General features: G+C 37.3%; 1 protein-coding gene across 1 annotated transcript in view; it reads right to left on the reverse strand.

Annotated features, from left to right (window-relative positions):
- The window catches only part of LOC139974939 (sodium/potassium/calcium exchanger 4-like), a 40,339-nt gene that overhangs the window by 821 nt on the left and 15,750 nt on the right, over nucleotides 1-23,768 (reverse strand). Inside the window, exons 2-11 of the mRNA XM_071982493.1 lie at nucleotides 21,875-22,074; nucleotides 17,731-17,898; nucleotides 15,476-15,717; nucleotides 13,641-13,822; nucleotides 12,227-12,365; nucleotides 10,729-10,830; nucleotides 9,338-9,925; nucleotides 6,201-6,394; nucleotides 4,417-4,570; nucleotides 2,337-2,507 (exon numbers count right to left, since the gene is read on the reverse strand). Of these exons, the coding sequence (XP_071838594.1) occupies nucleotides 2,337-2,507; nucleotides 4,417-4,570; nucleotides 6,201-6,394; nucleotides 9,338-9,925; nucleotides 10,729-10,830; nucleotides 12,227-12,365; nucleotides 13,641-13,822; nucleotides 15,476-15,717; nucleotides 17,731-17,898; nucleotides 21,875-22,067 (2,133 nt within the window). The 5' untranslated portion in view covers nucleotides 22,068-22,074. The remainder of the gene's footprint in view (nucleotides 1-2,336; nucleotides 2,508-4,416; nucleotides 4,571-6,200; nucleotides 6,395-9,337; nucleotides 9,926-10,728; nucleotides 10,831-12,226; nucleotides 12,366-13,640; nucleotides 13,823-15,475; nucleotides 15,718-17,730; nucleotides 17,899-21,874; nucleotides 22,075-23,768) is intronic.

The following is a 23,768-nucleotide window of genomic DNA, read 5'->3' on the forward strand; positions in this document are numbered from 1 at the left end:
ATTGTGTTGACTGTTGTGTGATTGTGACATACAGAAAATGATCAAATGAAAATGATAATGGTAACTTAAGATTACAGAAAGATAGTAATGAGAGACTGTTTTAATATCTTTTGCATAAAGTATCACTTCGGCATCAATGGGCATATTTCAAAATCTTGAGAGAATCAGAAATGAAATATAATCATGTAATATCTCAACTACAGAAAACTATTTTTCTTTTCTTTCCTCTATATCAGATGATATCCCTGCAAATTCAACAGTGTGGATCAATAACTGAAAGTAGTTTTTTAAACATTTTAAACATGCCTATCAAGGACTGTACTATAGTCATCTATCAGTGGTTTACAAAAATCAACCTCGAGCAGTTTCCAAAAATTCTCCTCCGCTATGGACAAGATCAGAAACTGACGAGCACCTTTGTGATTGCTTTTGGATTGCTGAACAAATATAAAAGCTGACAATGTGATCAGCAGAATATTTGTAAACCCAATTCAAACCCAAAAAAGGTCTTCTGGCTACGACAAGCCATCAAAATAACTTCCCTTAATTATCCTTCATTCATATGTATAATTAGGTATGCTAATTGCTTGATCAGTTGCAGTGTTCGATGGAGGACCTTGAATACCAATACCACAATGGTTTATTGGAGGGAAAAAAATTAAACTTAAATATTGTGCTTCAATTCCAGTCATATCTCACAAATTTATCCAATTTTAAGGTTTTTAGCAGTATCATAATCACTTAATTATAGAAGATTATGACATTAAGTGTTATGGTATTAATGTTACAACACAAAGCCAGGGGATGCTTGATGTCTCTTCTACAGAAGGTATCTGGAATTATCCACTTTCATATATATATGTGTACCAGCATCTTTGAGCATGGCCTACTGTATGATTCCTTCATCTAGGGTAGTTGTTTATAATCGTCTGAATGACAAGAGGATTTTGTAAAAACCATAGCAGGTATTTCTCAACGAGTCTACACCAGCATTTCTGAGCCTTTTTATGACTAAAGATAAGTTAAATTAGATTTAGATTAACGTTAAGATACGCAGTTCATTTCTCATTAACTAGGCAGCCGAGCATGCCCAGATTCTGGTCTCAACATTTCAAAAGTGTGGAAGCCTCGGCTGTAACAGGCAGGGAAAAACGTACCTTCAGAATGAGACTAATTGAGGGTAGTTAGACCGACATATATAGAAAAATGATCAAAGCACTTTGAAGTTATATGACTTCATTACTTACTTCAACAAGAAAAGGGTAATTTATGGTTACAGAAAGATAGAAAAATGAGAGACTGTTTTAAAAGTATTCTGCATAAAGTTATCTCTTCTTCATTATTGGGCATATTTCAAAACCTTGAAGAGAATCAGAAAGGGCTTCCATCTAATAGATTAAAGTTCAAAAACCACTAACAATGCTTAGACATAGTTCCACATCACTAAAGACTTACACAGACAGATCAAATTAACCATTTATGCCAACTGTGATAGTCGGTGGCTCCACTAGTGGTGGTTTTATTTGGCTAGTCTTCTTCATACCTGTTGTTGACCAACAGTGACACAAAACACAAAAATCAGTTCCACTACCCTTCTAGGCATATAATGACTCTTGTCATTTCACATAACATGAAACCTTGATTTGATTTTAATTTTTTTTCATTCACCTCTCCATGTTCTCTTTCTAATACGGGCAAGGACTTTACTCTACAACACAAACCAGATGGATCCGAATTTCCATTGGTGCAATGGCAAAATGTAGCTACAAATGAAGACACCAGTTTGACACCGTGAGATATCAAATTCTCTTGTATTTAACATACCAAGTTGGCTCCTTTGCTAAAGTAACCCTTCGATTTTGTGCTGAATCTAGTTCATATTATTCACCTTTAGTGAAACACCAGAGTCAACCATGACTACCTGGTCCTTGATTTTGTACTGACTCTATATTCAACTCCTGTAAAACAGCATTGTCAACCATGACTACCTGGCCCCTTTGCAAAATACCGAGATCCACTTTTGCTCAGATTAACTATGGCATGAAACGTTAGCAACATATCCATCATTTATCCATAACAAAGCATACTTCAAAAATGTTATGTATAAATTAACTAAATCAGAATGCCAGTAAGCTTATCGTGATTCCTTGCCAATTAAGATTATAATCCCAAGCTTTCGTCATTGTTGATTAAATTGATCAGCAAGGTTTTTTCACTGACTGTGGACCTACCTACTAGATATGTTAACTTACCATGTTTACAAGCTATTTTAGCAAAAATTAAAAAAAAGAAAAAAAGGCTGGTTCATAATATCAAGCCTTTAGTGCAGAACTCACCATCTCTTCCTGTGACAGTAGATTTGCTGGTTGGAATTTTGATATTACGATGCGAATGAAGTAAGGAAGGCCGATCCCCAGATTGATGTCAAACACATTGGAGCCTATAGCATTTGATACTGCCATATCACCAAACCCATCTCTGGCTACGAGGATAGAACTCAGGGCATCCTATAAACAGATAATAAAAAAAACAGCAACTTAAAAACTGTTCAGGGTTTTTATCTCCAGTTAATACCTGGCATGAATGCCACAGCCTTTCTGTGGCATTATTTTTTCCAGAATAACGTATCAAAACATGCATCCAGAGTGTAATGTCATTGCTCTCTCAGAAAGTACTTATTTCCGAGAAAAGAGAGATGGCAGAATAAAAATTTTCTCAAATTTGTCGACCACACGCAATCAGCGAACTATAACAGCACGTATACAGATGGTAAGTGGCTCCCCTAGCACGATTCGCTCTAAGTTAACAATTCTTAAGATGGATTGGATAAGAATTTTTCAAATTTTGGCAATATTTTATGAATTCGTCTGGCAACAGTAAGTGTCCTGAATGTCGTCATGACGATCGACCAGAAAATGTCTTTTGCTTCCTATATGAAAGTAATTTATCACAGAGGAATATCATATTTTGACTTAAAAGTTGCAATTTTGATGAACTCTCAATACAGAGAACATTGACTTTCTAAATATATCACATTGCAAAGATATATTAATGGGAAGAGCATAATCATGTAAAGTTTTTGAATATGATATCTGTTCATGACGATCGACCAGAAAATGTCTTTTGCTTCCTATATGAAAGTAATTTATCACAGAGGAATATCATATATTGACTTAAAAGTTGCAATTTTGATGAACTCTCAATACAGAGAACATTGACTTTCTAAATATATCACATTGCAAAGATATATTAATGGGAAGAGCATAATCATGTAAAGTTTTTGAATATGATATCTAACAGATCATCTACTATATGATCCACTTCTTGGAATAAGAAAGTGTTTTTTTCAGGTTTCATCCAATCTAGCATTTATCTTTAAGTAACCGTAGGGACAAGATATTATGATGTGGTTTTCAATCAACAGCATCAAATGATTTTTCTCTTCAAGATAAGGTTGATGTTGTCTGCTACCAGCATATCACTTGAAATTGTCATAGAGTCTGTTTCAGATCTATTTTGGGTTGCCACTGGGCAGTCTGGCCATGCTATGGAAGGAATCCAACAAACAGGAAACAACAAAATCGTATTCTAATGTGACTGGTGGCTATAACACACTATGCATGAAAAGCATCAATGTTAAACACAACCATACTGTCACAATACATACTACTGTCTGGTTATGTTCTTTTGAATAACACTGGCTAACAAAGTAATGAACCCAAAAATGGCAAGGGAAAGACTTTTTTAAAGTGACTGAGGGTTACAATGCCATGTTAAGTTGCCATGAGTAATACAACTATATGCCCGAGTGACAATGTGCCTCTGTGATGATATGCCTTTCAAAGGGGGTTTGTTAACACTCTGTGAGCAATATTTAGGACACTATCTTCACATCTGGAAGTGTAGAATGCATTTTTGTAAAACCACCCCTAGATGGCCAGAATAATTGAACTTCCAGGCATTGGACTTGATTTTTATATCCCTTAATTTGTTTTTGACCCAAGCTTGAATCAAACCTACAAACGTGTATTATGATGCCCCCCCCCCCCCAAAAAAAAAGCCTGGTAAGATGCAATTTTGTGAAATAGACCTTAAATCTGTAACAAAGGTAATTGGCTACTGCCAAATTCTGTGACAGCTGGCAACCTTTACTTTCCAATGTATTCGTATATCGCATACTGGCTACCATGGTAACAGTACCGGAGATAGCGGTACAGCTCTCCGACCTCGCGATTCAAACGACAAAAACAAAATTGTGTCTGATCTCATTGCAAACGACAACTTTAGACTGGATGCCACCGAGTGAGTTGGCATGGTAACTGAGGGCAACCATGCTTTTTCTGGGTCATTTTTGGGGTATAAAAGACACGAGTGACGTTATAAGCCATCGTTAAGTGCATCGTGTAATAAACTTACGGGTACACTGGTGCCGATAGCAACGACAACTAGGCCCATGGTGTAGTGGTCAACCTGTAACATACAGCCCATCTTTGTGACCATGGTAACCATCACGAAAGAGAGAGCTGCAATCCAGACTATAGACATAGTGAACGATGCAATGTAATACCTCCTGCAGGCGGAAAGAAATCAATCAGGTTTCAATATGTTTACAGAAAGAGAGAGGTAAATTCCATTCTTACGAATGAGCATAAATATATATATTATTGGATTATTTTTTTATATCTATTATCATGATCGTATTTCCACCTAGACAAGGGTCATCAGATTCACTCAGGTTACTTGATATAAAAGTGTTCTCTTCCAATGTAGCTAGGTCTATGAATTTTCTTTTTGGTTCTTTCCCTTTTCATCCAAAAAGACAGAATTAGTCAGAAGTTACATTACAATCATATGTTATACAGTCCACTCACTCACTCACACCACTCATTCACCCACTCACTCACACCACTCATTCACCCTCCCACTCACTCACACTCACTCCCACACCACTCATTCACCCTCCCACTCACTCACACTCACTCCCACACCACTCATTCACCCTCTCCTTAACTCACACTCACACCACTCATTCACCCACTCACTCACTCACACTCACTCCCACACCACTCAATCATTCACTCACTCACTCACTCTCACACCACTCATTCACCCACTCACTCACTCACTCCCACACCACTCATTCACCCTCGCACTAACTCACACTCATTCCCACACCACTCATTCACCCACTCACTCACTCACACTCACTCCCACACCACTCATTCATTCATTCACTCACTCTAACACCACTAATTCACCCACTCACTCACTCACTCCCACACCACTCATTCACCCACTCACTAACTCACACTCATTCCCACACCACTTCCTCACATTTCTGATGTGTTGTGAAGTACAATATCTCATCTTCCTCCTAAACATTACATGTAGGGAGATGAGTTATAAAAAAAAAGAGAATACTAAAAAAAAAATATGCTAAACATGTATCCAGCAGACCAAAACAGACAAGACCATTATTTACAAGTTTATTTATAAGTCCATTCTAGCAATAAAGGGATTACCCTAAATGACAGAAGATTTGTGAAAAGGTCAGTTTATAATCCCTTCACCTAAACTTTTTTGAATGGAAAATACATACAGATCATGTCGTGAAATGGATAAACAAAGCTTGCAACAACACTGCAAGGAATGAACTATGGAATGGGTGTTCCACTTTTCAAAGATTATTTTTGGAAAAGGTTATTTTCATCCGTTGAGAAACAAACAAATGGAAATGGCTGGCAAAAATGACCACTACGCAATGAAAAGCTTTACCCTTCAAGTCAGGATAGAAAGGAATTATTTCTCATTTCTAAAAGAAGATTTACAACAGAATCGGCTTTTTGGCTAATAATATACTTAAAGAGTAATGGCTTTATCCAGGCAATGGAAAAACAAACTGTTGCCTAGAATCAAAACATACAAACAAAAACATTAGAAAACACAAAAACACATTTATAACCCCATGTAGGAATGGCTTGAAGAAAGATTGGCTACAAATAATGAGTTTGATTTTCAGAAAAAAATTGAAAAGAATTACAAAACTTAGAAAAGATAGTAAAAAAGAAAAGAAAAGAAAAAAACAAGAGGCCCAAGTGCCTAGTTGTGATTTTTCCAAAATGATGATAGATTGAAACAAACCTTGAAAAAAACAAAACATTGAAACAAAGAGGAAAACAGAAATAAAGATAATGACTTACTGGTATCGTGGCGTGGAACAGTTAGGGACGGTCCAGGTGAAAAGACACATGAAAGGGAAACTGATGCAAAAGAGCAACCACTTGAGAGGGTACCGAAGGAAGCCACAGGTGAGTGATAAGACATCGCTGCTTGGATAGTACATGTTGATCGCACAGAAGCAAGGGATTGGTCTTAATGTCAGCTCTTCTTCTTCCTATTCAGAAATGCAAATGAAAACAGGTGAATTATATATATATAAGTATATGCCAGGCTGAATTAGCGACAAACCACCACAAACCTTCAGCCTATCAAGTGTGTTTTATCTTCATGATGTATATGCCAGGCTGAATTAGCGACAAACCACCACAAACCTTCAGCCTATCAAGTGTGATTTATCTTCATGCTGTATATGCCAAGCTGAATTAGCCACTAACCAACACAAACCTTCAGCCTATCAAGTGTGTTTTATCTTCATGATGTATATGCAAGGCTGAATTAGCCACAAACCACCACAAACCTTCAGCCTATCAAGTGTGTTTTATCTTCATGATGTATATGCAAGGCTGAATTAGCCACTAACCACCACAAACCTTTAGCCTATCAAGTGTGTTTTATCTTCATGATGTATATGCCAGGCTGAATTAGCCACTAACCACCACAAACCTTCAGCCTATCAAGTGTGTTTTATCTTCATGCTGTATATGCCAGGCTGAATTAGCCACTAACCAACACAAACCTTCAGCCTATCAAGTGTGTTTTATCTTCATGATGTATATGCCAGGCTGAATTAGCCACTAACCAACACAAACCTTCAGCCTATAAAGTGTGTTTTATCTTCATGCTGTATATGCCAGGCTGAATTAGCCACTAACCAACACAAACCTTCAGCCTATCAAGTGTGTTTTATCTTCATGATGTATATGCCAGGCTGAATTAGCCACTAACCAACACAAACCTTCAGCCTATCAAGTGTGTTTTATCTTCATGCTGTATATGCCAGGCTGAATTAGCCATAAACCACCACAAACCTTCAGCCTATCAAGTGTGTTTTATCTTCATGCTGTATATGCCAGGCTGAATTAGCCACTAACCAACACAAACCTTCAGCCTATCAAGTGTGTTTTATCTTCATGCTGTATATGCCAGGCTGAATTAGCCACTAACCAACACAAACCTTCAGCCTATCAAGTGTGTTTTATCTTCATGATGTATATGCCAGGCTGAATTAGCCACTAACCAACACAAACCTTCAGCCTATCAAGTGTGTTTTATCTTCATGCTGTATATGCCAGGCTGAATTAGCCATAAACCACCACAAACCTTCAGCCTATCAAGTGTGTTTTATCTTCATGCTGTATATGCCAGGCTGAATTAGCCACTAACCAACACAAACCTTCAGCCTATAAAGTGTGTTTTATCTTCATGCTGTATATGCCAGGCTGAATTAGCCATAAACCACCACAAACCTTCAGCCTATCAAGTGTGTTTTATCTTCATGCTGTATATGCCAAGCTGAATTAGCCACTAACCAACACAAACCTTCAGCCCATGAAGTGTGTTTTATCTTCATGCTGTATATGCCAGGCTGAATTAGCCACTAACCAACACAAACCTTCAGCCTATCAAGTGTGTTTTATCTTCATGATGTATATGCAAGGCTGAATTAGCCACTAACCACCACAAACCTTCAGCCTATCAAGTGTGTTTTATCTTCATGCTGTATATGCCAGGCTGAATTAGCCACTAACCAACACAAACCTTCAGCCCATGAAGTGTGTTTTATCTTCATGCTGTATATGCCAGGCTGAATTAGCCATAAACCACCACAAACCTTCAGCCTATCAAGTGTGTTTTATCTTCATGCTGTATATGCCAGGCTGAATTAGCCACTAACCAACACAAACCTTCAGCCTATCAAGTGTGTTTTATCTTCATGATGTATATGCAAGGCTGAATTAGCCACTAACCACCACAAACCTTCAGCCTATCAAGTGTGTTTTATCTTCATGCTGTATATGCCAGGCTGAATTAGCCACTAACCAACACAAACCTTCAGCCCATGAAGTGTGTTTTATCTTCATGCTGTATATGCCAGGCTGAATTAGCCACTAACCAACACAAACCTTCAGCCCATGAAGTGTGTTTTATCTTCATGATGTATATGCAAGGCTGAATTAGCCACTAACCACCACAAACCTTCAGCCTATAAAGTGTGTTTTATCTTCATGATGTAGACGCCAGGCTGAATTAGCGACAAACCACCACAAACCTTTAGCCTATCAAGTGTGTTTTATCTTCATGATGTATATGCAAGGCTGAATGAGCCATAAACCACCACAAACCTTCAGCCTATAAAGTGTGTTTTATCTTCATGCTGTATATGCCAGGCTGATTTAGCGACAAACCACCACAAACCTTCAGCCTATAAAGTGTGTTTTATCTCCATGATGTATATGCAAGGCTGAATGAGCCATAAACCACCACAAACCTTCAGCCTATAAAGTGTGTTTTTTCTTCATGATGTAGCCTCTGGGCTGAAGTTATTTGGATTATCCTCTTATCCCTCCACACATTCCTAGTATTATTTTTACCCCACATTTACATCTACTGATGAAACCATGTGCTCTATGTGTTGCATCAAATAAAGCTGAAATCATTTACCAAATAGGAACTTGAGAGTCTGTTTGACTAGAATGAAAGTCACAAAACCATCAGCTGTTTGATATGCATCACTGTTATAAATACCTACCAATATGATGTCAAATTACAGTACGCAGGTGGAAAGTGAATCAACAAGTTCCACACATAAACAACTTACGTGAACTTCCCTCCATACCACTTTCCCAGTGGATTTGCTCATGCTCAGAGCCAGTGTAATCTAGTTCATCGCTTTGTACGAATGCTATGATGCAAGGAAGGTATTATCAGCTGGCAAAACTGCTAGATGAAAATATCATATCTCACTCAAGACTTATCTAAAAGCTTTATTTACACTTGTAGATACTATTGTTTTTGTAAACAGGAAAAGAAAACAAGAGGCCATAATAACATGTTTAATGTTTAAAGATCGATCACTTGGTGTTTGTCAACAGTATTATTGCATTTCCAAAATAATCAGCAAACTTTGGATTATTTTTTCCATATTTCATTTCATTACCTCTTCAATCAGTTCGTCTTCGGTTTCAGGCTTGATGCCACTGGTGGTGAGGGCTGAACCTTTACTCTCTGTCGAGTCGTGGTGTCCGTTAAGATGCGGATGATGCTCGCCCTGCTTCAGATGGACCAAGATGGAGTTCCTCTTGGCCTGATCGTCGTCACCGTCGATGTAAGAGGGAAAGGAAGGGTCAGAAGGGATAGTAGGGGTGAGTCCTTGCGTGCTATGTATACCAGAATCAGCATCGACATTATTATTCGGGGGCCCCAGCAGCATTGCCTGGCTGCCGTATGTACTATCCCCACCCACGCTTTCAATTTCTTTCAATTCCATTTCTTCTTTAGTCTGGACGGGGCTCTGAGCCTCGTTTTCCCTGTTCTGTATGGGAGTTATTGCATAAATGTCTCCGTTGGAGGGAGGCTGCCCGCTGTCACTGCTATGTTTGACGATCATAGCCTGTTTCGAATCTGAACTCGACGGACGGGACTTATCTGGGAGGACGCTTTGTCTAGAAGTAACGCTGCGGTTGCTTTTGGCACTAACTGGTCTATCGGTATCGGCAAATTTTTTAAGGTCAATCTGAGACGAAGTCTGCAGAAGCACGCAAGTACCCATATTAAGGAGACATGTGAGAGCATAGACAGACAGACAGACAGACATATATACAGAAATAAAACAAATGGTAACATTTAAAAAGTGCAATTGAAGAGGAGGAAGTGTTAAAGAATTCAAGATGAAGGGGAGAAGAAAAACAAAAGAAATATAATTACTAATTAACATCACTGCCAATGACTACCTTCAATATCATTAATGCAAAATATGACTAACTCTTCTGTGTTCATAAATACTTATTATGAAAAAAAGCTGCCTCTTTTTGACTACTTTTACTTACAAATACATATTAAATGGTAGTCAGTCACCACTTGTTTCAGCAGAGGCACAGGCAATGATGTAACACTAAAATTATATAACTTTAGTGTTACATCTCTGGCCTTACGAAGAAACTTGACCACTTTGCATAGCGTGCATTTTGTCATGCAATACTTAATGAAATATTCCTTGAAAGTATATTATATAAAGTGTCCACAATATACTATACTGATAAAATTGTGTTTTTTCTTTCCTTCTCAAAAAGAAATTATATATAGATTGATGTGGGTATAAACATTTTTTAAAAAAACATCAGGGACTCCTTAATGAAGAAAATTCTGAGAAACCAATCCCAGGAACAAATTGCAACCATTAAGAGACAATCATCAATATTAAAACTAGACACAAGCCATAGAATGTGTCAGAGTCAAACTAGGATAATTATGACAAATTGGCCAATGCTAAATGTTAATTATGGAGAGCTACGATCAATAATTAATGACAAAATTGGTGATGGTACTTACGAAATGAGATGAAAATTCTCCGTGCTTGACGTGATGGAATATGTGCTTGCTATTAGGAGCACCGAGAGACTGTTTGGAAAGCACGGAATCTTTACGATTGACCTGCGTTATCGGGCGAGAGAAAAATATAAATAAACGACATGTTAAGTCGGCAGTGTACGAGGCATTCATTGACAGCTTTTGTTTCACACTTGACATGGAATTATTTCCATACTTCATCAGCCCCATTTGCAAGCACGTAGCAATACATACCATCAAAGACCTAAAAGCAATCCTCTAAAGGTCTGCCTGCTGTGTAAAGCTGAAAGCTGTTGTGTCTACTCGGATACATTTATACAGGACATCCAAGATATATATATTTCACGGCAAGTACTTGGCTTCTTTCATCTGTCACTTGACATGTATAGCGACAGCAACTGAGTGGGAATATTTATACGCCGGCTACAGAAGTCAACTAAGGCCAAAACTAAGAAAAATTCAAATTTTAAGATCCACTTGATATGAGCACTTTTCCCTCTTGATAAAGATATCTTGAACAAGATCGTCAACAAGGCATCGTGCTGGGAATATTGAGGTTTTTTACTCAAACTTAACAAATTGGTCACATCAAACTATTTAGGAGGTGCATTATAAAATGGAAAATGAAGGAGTGGAGTGTTTCTCTCTGAGAGGATGACTTTAGACGGGATGAATTTAAGTTTTGAAATGTGGTAGTCCAACAGAGAAGAAAGATATATGAGTGGCAATATAATTTTGTTTTTTATAGCTATTCCTGTGTTCAAGATACCCATCATTAAAATATGCTAGATGCCTGAATGCTCCTTTAAGTCAAATTCAGTGATGACATGGACTTCCCAATCCAGGCGTTAGTTTTAACGATAATCCACTGTTTCATAAATTTCTAATAAACAAAGAAACATTCCATAACGTATTAAAACTGAGTCAATTTTGTGCCTGCTGTCATCCTAATAATCTTTGCCACTAGTCCTGAATTTAACTAGCCTTGACAGCTTATGACAGCTTATTTGAATCACAAATGTATATCAAAATGGAGGCCCGATATTTTGATCCTCGCATGATCAAGGGAAGGTTGTGTTAGGTTTCATATGTCACACAAACTCTTACATTCCCACAGTTACCTACACAACCTTGTGCATTAGTCAACCACTCTGCTAGGAATATTTATCTCTCTGTCTGTTTATCAGAAAACATAACAACACAGCTTTCAAAGTGTCACAAATCAAATGTAGAAGCAAGCCAATGGAGATACGGCATATAACCAAGTGCAAAGACGAATGTCAAACATGGCCTAGTCACCGAGAATGGAAACAAAAAGTAAAATTAACCAATTGAGTCCCTTGTTACAGCTCCATCCTAGCTGGTTTACCTATCCCAGAATTTCTTTCTATATGTCATAAGCTCAATCCTTCATTCAATGCTTTGTTGACGCTTTTGTACAGGGCAAGCAGAACACGATACCAGCATCCAGGAAACTCACCTGTCCGATTGGAGGCAGCGTTCGTGGCGGGGGTTCGTACTTTTCTGAATCTTTCGCATTTTGCTCAGCTGCATCATGTTCTGCCTCTTCTATCTTGTCCTCTTCATCTTCCATCGGTGAAACTTTTCCTTTGATACATCTGCGACACGAACATGGAGAACATGTATTAAAGCCTTGGGTTAGTTCAAATATCACTACAACATTAAGACAACTGCAGTATGTGATTTAAAAAAATATATATATATTTTGTTATTTTATATATTTTTTTTGGAAAAAAAATAAAAAAAATAAATAAATAAATAAAAAAAATAGAAATATTGACAAAACTGTAACATCAATTCCGGAAAGAATCACTTGAGTGGTACCATGCACGTACAGTTAATTAGGGAGCTGTCTGCAGTTTCCGTACAGAGGGAAAAAAAACTAATAAAAAAACAGGTAACATTAATATTCAGACAGAATCACTGGGTTGCACACGTACACTGTTCATTAGCAGAAATCTTATAGCAGAGATGATGGAAATGTTTTCCATTTTCCAAATGCATGGCAGTTTCCTGAAAAGAGCTTTCTAATAACCCAGGCTAATAACTTTTCTCTTTACTGCAAGGTTGTTAAGCCAGAAGGAAACAAACGATACTTCTTGCCTGACCTAAATGGAGGAGCAATATGTGAGTTTGTTCTTTCCACATAATTGTAATAAATATCGCTCTCATAGTGATTTCAAGGAAATATGGGAAATATGGGAAAATAATCCAAACTGCTCCTCTGTGTTTGTTCTTTCATCTGGCCTTTTTTCCCTTCCTGTCACCAAAATCTTTAGCATTAAGTAGAATCATATACAAAAATTAATATGTATACTTCTCCTCGATAATTTTAATATTGTGCTGTTTTCCTTGCAGTTGAATATCATAATAAAACGCTGACAGCTACATTAATTAATTTTAATATATGCTGAAATAATTTAGGGCTTTTGTAACTTGCAAGGTCAAAACAACTTGCATAATTTGACAACATCCTTAGAACAGACATTAAAGTTTTCAAAAAAGGCATTTCTCAGAAAATTCATGGTGATGTATGACTTTCACTAATATTCCTTCCATGAATTTGCACGTGGAAGAGCTAGGGGATGGGGGAGGGGTTTATCTAACCTGAAGAAACTTTTAGTGTGTGTTTTTTATGACAACAAATGTTTTAATTCTTTTCAAGGAAGGTTTTGGGGAGGGTTTTCCACCAGCAGGAACAATCACACCATACCTAACACTTTATAATTCATCTACATCCCACAGAATGACCTGCACTGTTTTGTATCAGAAATCATGCCTTGCAAAGTAACATCGTTATCATATTTAATGAGCCTGTAAGTCATTTGCTTATTGGGTCCAGTGTGCTTATGGTATCATCGAGTAAGACTCACAGCCTTTCCATTATGGCAGAGTTGAACTTCATGAGGAGAATGTACAGAGCGTAGAGGATCAGTAGACCCCCTGTCTCCCACCAGTTGAGCACTCCGTCCCACGAGAATACGATGAAGCAGATGATAGACAGGGCATAGAAGAGGCTGTCTCGGCACAGGGGTCGTGGATCCAACTCTAGAACCTGCGGTCGCCCGAAAGATAAAGAGACGAACAAACATGATGAGTGGAGTAATTTTCTCATCGAAAAAAAATACATGTCTATACAACAAAATGATTCGATCCAAATTCTTAACAGTCCTAGATCGAGCAGCCACGTGATATGCACCAACCAAACTGAGGAGACAATTGGATAATAAACAAATTAAAGAAGATAGAACAAACCAAGTTGTGATCAATAACTTCATCTCAAATATGCAATTAATCAATCAAATCAAAACAATTAGTGCTGTACCTATTGCTAGATCCACTAATATTTTGATTAGAAGCTACTAGTGCTGTTTTCTGTTATCAGTACCTTACTTCTTTGCACACAATAATAACTAGGCTTTTCCAGCTGCTGTTTAAATGGACCAAACATTTGCCAGTGAAGCGAATGACATTTTCTTTGAACACTTTACAATGAACTCTACCTGAACTGCCTGCGTATCAATTGTCGAAGAAATGTTTTCAAGTCGGGCGACCATTAATCGATCATTTTTGTTCTTATTATTTCAGACAGTCAATATGATTTTGTTGTTATCAAATTTCATGCCTTTCTTATGTTCTTACATTGTTCTGGTTTTTATTTGCAATGGTAGAAAACATTGGCAGTCAATGCTGGTACCTACTAACAGGACGTTGTAGAGGTATGTGGAAGTATGCTAGTTATGTAATGATCTATTATGTAATCATCTATTGTTCTCGTGCCTTGTGGTAATGGCTAGATGGATTGCTGAGGTGGTACAGTGGGTGTGGTACAAGGAAAATACAAGCAATTCAGCTCTGACATCGGTTGTGTTGTGTTCTCTTTGACTGTCTCGACTCTCTCTCTCTCTCTCACCCGACCTCTACAACGTTGTGCTTTTATGTCATTCGATTTCATTTTACGGTGTTTAAAGAAATTGAGGGATTGTAAACTATTCTAATCAATGTTTCTTGCCCAAACCTTACCACCACTACCATAAAACCACCTTGTGTCTAGCTAAAGTTACATAAACTTGCTAAATTTATACAACTACTTCATTTTAAATAGTCCTTAAATATCTCTTCACCTGAATGCATAATTTTGCCTTATGAGAAGCCTTACTGACTGTAGCACACTTGTTTTTGTACCTCTACACTTACTCAAGATATCCACCCAAAAAAAACCAACAATTAGCTAGCTACATTAAAGACCAAGAAAACTGGGCTATAGAATGTAGATGATTAAAAAATGGGAAAGATGCAACTGCTAATCAGCAAATTGGCCTCTCGAAAGCTAATCAAAATTAACAGAGGGAGCTGTCATAACTAGCTGCAAAACTCGACAAGCTGTTACCATGAGTTTTGGTACTGTTGGCATGAAGTTACAAGCAGTAGCATGCCTACTGTAAGTGTGAGTTGATCACTCTTCATCAACTTGTGTCTTCTAAAACATGTCTGTATTTCAAAATGGAACAAGTGTAAACCTTGTACGAGTCTGAATCCATCACCATTGCCTCTATCTAGGCATGTTCAAATGGTTGTGAGAACTTGCAGCCTTTTACTCAGAGATCTGTAAACAGATCATGCACATTAGGACCTTTATGACAGTGCCCTCCATTGACATGCTGGAGAACATCTGTAACGCCAGTAGTGGCCTGTATGTATGACCAACCTGTCCTGCAAGGGCTGCCGTTAGTGCGATGATGATCAGAATATTAAATACTGCCGAGCCCACGATGGTACCGACTCCGACATCGCTGCCGAAGGTGACCCCGAGAATGGACGTGAACAGTTCGGGGGCAGAGGACCCGGCCGCCATGAATGTTGCCCCGGCAACATCCTCCGACAACTCAAGCTTCTCAGAGATGACCTCTAGAGATGGTACAAAGAACTCGTCACATATAAGGGCCAATCCTGCATTACAGAACGCAAAAAAAAAAGAAGAATGCTCCCTGAGATTGTCATTTTTAATGTTTAGACTCTGGTATATAAACCAACAGCAGAGCAACGCCCCTTGGCGACCTCTACTTCCTGATACAAAACCTGTAGTTTCAGCCTTACCTGTCAATGACAAGTTCTGCTCTTATTATTCATGAATGCAAAGTAAGCCTAGTGTGAGTATGTAGAGACTTGCTGCTGATGTTTGCTTTGAAAAGCTGAACATTTTTCTTCAGATGGTCTTTTCATCCATTGAAGATGTGAATGCAAAGAACTCACAATGTAAGACTGTGTTTCAATACACAGTAATAAACTAGCTCAGTGTTCTCTCTTCATGTACATGTACATATATAAATATTTATATTTTTATATGGGTATATTCTAGGCATGTCTCTTGTATCATACTAAACTGTTGATCATGGAATCGAGCCTTGAATGCTGATAATCGGAGCTTACCCTAAACTGTTCCTCTCTGCATCAAGCATCATAATGAGTTTCAGATGAATATACTGTACATATGTAAATGTCAGTAAATGTTTCTTTAGACAAATATTCTGGGTTTCCTGCTTTTATCAGATTGATTCTCCTAACCGGTGCATAAATGGATAATCGTTAACTTTCGACTACTCAATAGTCAGCACGAAACCCACGAGTGAGTCTACATTACTCAAAGGAGGCATCTAATGTCAGCATGAGTAAATCTAGGTGGGGTAATCTGCATCCATAAGTTAAATGTCACCCAGGGGTAATATTTTCTACGTTTTACTCGTTCTTCTTATGAGGAAACTTTCTGTCTGATATTTATATCTGTATCAGTTGGGTATTGCAAAAGGAATACAAGAAATTTCACAAAAATAAAGGAAAGGTAAAGGAGTATCCATGTGTGATAGGTGTCCACCGCTGTGCAAAGTACATAGTTAATCCCTGATTAAATGTAAATGATCCCTAGGGACAAGTCTAAGATCGACTTGTGAGGGGTACGTCTAATTTGGGAGAACTTTTAACAGCTAGCCACTGTTAAGCATTTTTTACACTAAATGTAACTAATGTGGGAATATTTTAAGGCATTTTATCTAAGAAATAAAAAGAAAAGAAACTATTACACATCAATTGCTTTTGTTCCAGAGAATCATTTGCACCTGAGTCATAAGGGTTATGCATTATTAATGTGTTAAAGCTACTGTTAACTGTAATCTATTTAAAGGTTGTGAACAACATCTTTGGAATGTTCAGTAAAGGGGTTTCAACAGCTACACATCTACCAACTAAACTTTATTACATTAATGAACTGGGTAGTTATAAAGGAACACTGTTTTATTGAAAAATTGGGTATACTTAAGGATGCTGTTAGGATGTATTCATCCTTATTTTTCCTTTAGTGTGCCAAGATTGCTGATGATTTGTTTGTATAGTAATTCTGCCCATGGATCACAATACAAAGAAGTACAGAATGTATTGTATTTTTCCAATTAATAGCAGCTGCCCTGATTCACTTTGAAAACTTGACGATGTGTTCCACAACATGCCCATCATTTATATCCAAATAAATATCACCATATACAGTACTTTTGATGTCACATCAGTGGCCAACTTAACCAAAGGCCTAGTCTAATTTACATACATATATATAAGTATATATTTGTTCATATATATTTATTTGTATTTTCTCTTTTCTAAGGATGATAAATTATCCATCAGATAGTCCAGTCATTATATATATCTATTATATATCTATATATACACATATATATATCTATATACACGTATATATATATATACAGTATATATATATATAAACATTATATATAGATATATATATATATATATATATATATATATATACAGTATATATATATATATATACAGTATATATATATATAGATATACAGTATATATATATATAGATATATATGACTGTACTATCTGGTGGATAATTCATCATCCTTAGAAAAGAGAAGACCGTTATGAGGAGGCTGGTATAGAACTTACCCACGAACATAATGAGGATGCATACTGCATAGAAAATAACCCATAGAACAGGGACGTGGCTACATTCAAAGTGGCACTGCTCCCAAAAGGGTAAGTTTTCACTGTAGGCGCCACAACCACCGGATGAATTTTCGGACGACGACAGCAATGACCTCGAGTGGAAGTTTTCTGTGGAGACGAAAATCGATCGATGAGCTGTTTTATTCACCTTGGAAGGTGCTATGTTATTTCGCACCTTTACATAGAATTTCAGATGATGCAGGCAAACAGTTTGTGAAAGTACAGTGTAGTAAAGTACACATACTCTATAAGAACTTTATACCAGTTAAATTTAATTAATCAAGTAATCAATTCCTTTAATCATTGTTCAGATATAAGTTAGCACGTGGACAGTTGCTATATATGACACCATTACTTTTCATTTAGTGATCGACATTTATCTTACATTTTCTGATGACAATGGAGGTCTCTTTTTTTATAGAAAATGGTACAGGTACTAGGAAGAGTACTAGTTACCCTTTTAAGGTTATATGAATTTCTACCACTTTTAATTAACCCCTACGTTCAACCTAATTCCACTTCTAATCTCTTTTCCATTTCATTTTGCATTATTTAAAATTCTTCATGAGACTTGATCAGTACAGGCATGTTCAATTTTGCTGAAAATGCAAAATAAAATTCTTGTGTTTCTCGATTCAGCCAATCAGGAAGAGCGTTACGGGGTCTATAAACTCATGAACCTTAATTAACCGTATCGGTAACACAGCGAGACCGCGGGCCATGCTTCCCATGTATTGCTGTATCTTCTATGTAATCCCAATGGGCTTTAGACAGCATAAAAACTTGTTACTCTTTTTCTTTTTCTCAATCGGAACAGTTTTTCATCTCACCGATTTTTTTTTTCTTTTCTTTTCTTGCTGAGGATAAACACCTTGGGGAAATTTTCAATCATAACATTTTTAGTGAGTTTTGAAGCTGGCTGCGAGAATTCAAGTTTGGCTGTGTTAAGAAAAGTGAACTGATCGAAAATAGCATATCACAGTGGAACAAATATGTATACATGTCCTCTAGGAGAACTGGACTGTGCAGCTGAAATATTTCCTGGTATTTATGAAAACATGTCGGGTGACGGGTATTAACGTTCTTAGATTCGGCCTAAAGTACGACAGCCTTGGTGTTTGGGGATCTCATGACACATACAAGAACTATGCATTGCAAAGAACACACACTAAAATATTCTTGTTAAATATATAATTGAAATATTTTACCTTACAGAAATATTTCATCAACAAGTTTGAGGTGATACTACCGGCAGGATATGTACTTTCACTGAAAGATTCTAGCAAGATTTAGCTTACTAAGCTTTGGTTGCAGTGTAGAACAACTCACCAATTTACTGTCGTCACTTGTCTTTATAAGCATTTGTATCAAGATTCCACTTAAACTATTTTCACATGATTTGTTCAAACTGCTTGATCATATATTCCGCACACACACTAGACGACATGTGTATACATGTCACCAACTCTGGTGGTTTCAACAATGTAGCATTTAAATACTGTACCTTAAAATTCATTCCAAATTGTTGAAACTAAGACAAACTCAAATTATTAACAATTAACCAAGAAATGAATCACGGCTACTTCAAGCTAGTACTCGTATGGATAATTGTACATGCACGTATAATTAGCATTAAAATCAAATGAAAAGTTCGCATTGGACATTTTACCCAAATTTTCACTTTTCTATCATTATTGAAACTGACGCTTGACAAAATTATCAACCTACTGAACTACATCTTGATCAACACTTTAAATACTTTAGAATGTATCGGGAAAATGAGTGTGAGCCAAAGAATGAATAATAAATTAGAAATTGGCTCTCGTGGTTTGAAACTCTCAACTTAAAGTCATCCATGCTCATGAATGTAAATCATAATGGTGTAACTGTCCTCCATTACATTGCTTCTGCAGCTAAACATTAAAAAGTGAGCACTAACCCTGGAACTTAATCAACAGCAAAAAAACTTTTCAGAGCACATCACTGGTTACCAGAGCTGCTGACTAAATGACCTTTGCATAATAGATGAAAGTCCTTACAATCAGAACAATAGCTACTGAAGGAAAGGCAAATGGTGCTTTTATTGACTGGATGGATCGCGAAAGAAAAAAACCTCTCCATTTAATGTAGCCAATGAATTTATTTAACAATGGAATGGATTTCTGAACAATAGCTTGGCACTGTTGTAGGATAAATGGGCTTATAGTTGTCTGATTATGAGAAAGAGAGGGGGGAATTCTGACAAACGGGGTTCCTCGATATGAAAAGAAAGTAATTTTTCATTCCTGATTGTCTTTTGCTCCTGAGAAGGAAAACTTGTTATCAGAGGCAACAATGGCCAGAGAAAGGACGGTTGTTTTACAGCCGAGTGCCCTCATTGATTGCTGTGGTCATACTGTGTTGAACATGACAACACCAGTAACTTAACACAGACACCTCTGCCAGAGAGTTTGTAAAACAAATCCATTACGGTCGTCAAGGAGACGGTCCTAGTACTCGCTCCTCGTTACACAATTCCATATATGCTTTAATTCAATTGACAAATTACAGGATTCCGTGTCGAGGGATGAAAACTAACTAAGAGACACATGGCGTGCTAAAAATAATTTGTCGATGACAACAAAGGCAAGGTTTGGAGCAGAAAGGATATTTTGTTAAGATTGCTTCTGACTGCCGCTAGATGCTAATGGCATGGCGTTACCAAAAAAAAAAAAAAAAATCCAATTTATTCAGTAACTTTTCTTGCTTGTACAGATTACAAAAGATTTATTAGGCCAATTTGGTGTTTCAGCCTGGGGAATTTTTTCTAGTCACGAGAATATTGCATGCTATGTATTGTAGTACTTTATAGTATTGTTGTGTGCTGCAGGTAATTTAATTGTTTTCTTCTGGTTCTGTGATGGGGAAAGGGGGGAACAAAAGGAGGCACTACATTTATAGTTGGAGAAACTAAATAAGATGGCTAAAACAATTCTGTCGGTCAACTAAACTACAACAATGTCTATCGACAGGATACATCTGCACAGTGCATACCATGCAAGACCAGTCAATTTCAAAACTATAAGTTCAGTTCTCCAAGATTTGGACAATTTCATATTTTATGCTTTTTTCTTACATTTAACCTTTGAGTGTAAAGCCAAACTAGCCAGTATGCAAACAGACCTCCCTTAAACCACTTTTCCAGTTTGCTTTCTAAATTCCCAGTGGTATTAACAAACCTGCCCCAGATCGTTGTGAAAGCGATTCCCCAGACAGATATTAAAGAAAAGATCTTGCTCTGTTTGGGAGATATCCTACTGTAGTATCATAGTTATGTCTGGGAGCTGGGTCATTTTTTTTTGCAAAGTAAATCTGTGATGTCTGGAGTGCCACTAGGATATGAAACCTACTTTCTCTTTGCATGTATAATTCAAGGTAGAATGTTAATTGTGTTAACACTGGAACCGACGTCATCATTAGGCCACGATAAGAGGCTCAATATTTTAGTTTCAGCATTTGCCAAATTGATCTCCATATCAGTAATTATACAATGTAATAAATAAAGAAAAACATTAAAAACAGACAAAGATAAAAGAGGCACATATGGCTCAATGATGTCATATATTTAAACTTGATCAAGTCTTTATCCTAATTGTGATTGAAGGAGACAAATTCAACCTGGTGATATCTCCCGAATGGAATCAGATATTTCCTCCGTTGTTCATGAGAGTTATCTCTATCAGATAGACCAACTAATAATGCTTGGGGTTTTGTATTAATACCAGTATCAACTGAAAGAGATCGGAAGTGAAAAGGGAAACCAATGAAAATGGTTAATCAATGGGATGGACTAATTTTACTGCACTGATGGGATAATACCATTGAATGGTTTATATATTTATATATCTATATCTAAATAAATATCTGTATCACATCTTATTGAGATATCGTAAACGGTTTCACTTTGGGAGTGGAAGGGGTCGAGCGGAATGAGGAAGTGAGAGGAAAAGTAGTCTAGTGGTTGACAAGTTTCCAACCACTGTCGTCCTGCACCGCCGCCAATCAAGTACAAAAATGATCTTGTCATCATTTAAGTCACCCTTACCGTTATGGTAATCCTCTTCGTGTCTTGTACTGTGAAATCCGATCGTGGAGATGACAAAGACCGCTATCAGTAGGGACATTCGGAACATCCATTTCTTGCTTGGGGGTCTTTTCCTTTTTCGGTACTTGCCTGAAAGTGAACTGCTAGTGGTTACTTCTCTACCCCTATGTTGGGGATGTATATATGCTTGCATCGCACCCCTGAAAGTGGAAAAGTAAAGTGTACGTTAAACATGAACATTGTTTTGACAATTGTGGTCAATGAGAGTCCAAAAACCATTTTCTTTGGGGGGGGGGGGTCTTGCTTGATGGCTTCAATTGTCTTAGGGCCCCATTTTTTAGATTTTGTTTATCTCATATTTCCCGAGGGCACATAATTGACCCAGTTCCTGCGAATGTAACCCCTGTCCAACCCCCCCCCCCCCACCCTCCCTATCAGGCCTGTTGCCATCTTCACCCATCTTGTCACGAAAGAAATTAATCTAAATGCCAAGTGTAGAGCATTGAACATCTTCGTCAACCCTGTGCCGTTTACGCAATCGGCCTTCCATGTTGGAGAACGTCGCGCTAACAAATTAATTTGCCCTAAGGTTATCCAATACAAATCATACATTTCTGACATTTACGTCGAGGCATTTTAGCTGTGAACTTTTCACTAAAGTGTAGCTTTCATGCTAAGTACCAAATGAATTATAGAATAAATGCATATATACTCTTTGGTTAGGACTCTTCTAAAAATAAACGAACAGAAATTTCTCCATTGGAAATTTCATATGCAGCATGATGTACGTATAAAGCGGACAGACGCAAAATCCACGACAAATATTAAAATATGCTCGGCCACTGTGACTTTCCAATGCGAAACACGATTTTCATTTCCCTTTTGCAAACGTTTCTTCAAATAGTGCAAATAATACGGATAGCTAAGTTAATCTCGTTCGTTTTACGGCATGGCGAGGAGCATATACACCTAAGCCGAATAAAAACAAACCCTCTCGAAAACGAGTTATACAAGATTTTCTAAACTGAGTCGATACTGCTCCGGCGCTTGAAGTGGCAACTTAGGCTAAACGTGATCAATTCTGATACAATGAAGTGTTGATGTAAAACTCGGTATCATCATTTCTGATTTCTACAAAACAAGTTGACAACTGGCACAATTGACAAAGAAAATACAACTTGACCCTAAGAAAAGTTCAAATCTTACAATATTGTTTCATGGTTTACCAACGAAAGGTTCTTGTAAGTCTTGTAGGTAGAGAGCGACCAATTGCATCTTTTTATTAGCCTATAGACGGTCAGTAGAAAGCGTCGACCGTGTTTGTTGTCGCCAACTTATTGATTGTATTTGTTAAACAACAGTTTGTCTTTGATTTTGCTTCTAATTGAAGTTATCTGCTTTGTTTTCCTTTATTTTCTCCACATGTATGTTGTTGTTGTTGTTGTTGTTGTTGTACATGACGATACCGAATAACCTTTAGACATGGAGTGAGTTTGTTAGAGCACGTGGTTAATCTTTCCTTCGTTAGTCTTGCGGGTATAGGCTGGTAGCCTAACGTCACTATATACCCCTAGGAAATTCCAAGAGACGTAGGCCCATATATTGGGACTTGCTGATATCCAACATGGAGGGGAGGCGGTGGGGGGGGGGGGTAAAGCACAAACTTCCCCCAACTGATTTTATCAATTGCCTATCTAATCGTTAGATTTGTTAATATTGCTAGAACGCAGCTGTTTTAACTAACAATTTTACGTTGTTAATTGAGTGAAATAATAACATGTCCTGGTCTTCTTTTCCGTCTTTGCTTTTCTTCTGAAAGACCTGTATGATGTCAGACGATCCACATGTAAGCAGTTCAGAGGTAAACAAGCAATTTATTTATGAAATCATTCGA

Source organism: Apostichopus japonicus, chromosome 10 (assembly GCF_037975245.1).
Source record: "Apostichopus japonicus isolate 1M-3 chromosome 10, ASM3797524v1, whole genome shotgun sequence".
NCBI classification, from domain to species: Eukaryota; Metazoa; Echinodermata; class Holothuroidea; order Aspidochirotida; family Stichopodidae; genus Apostichopus; species Apostichopus japonicus.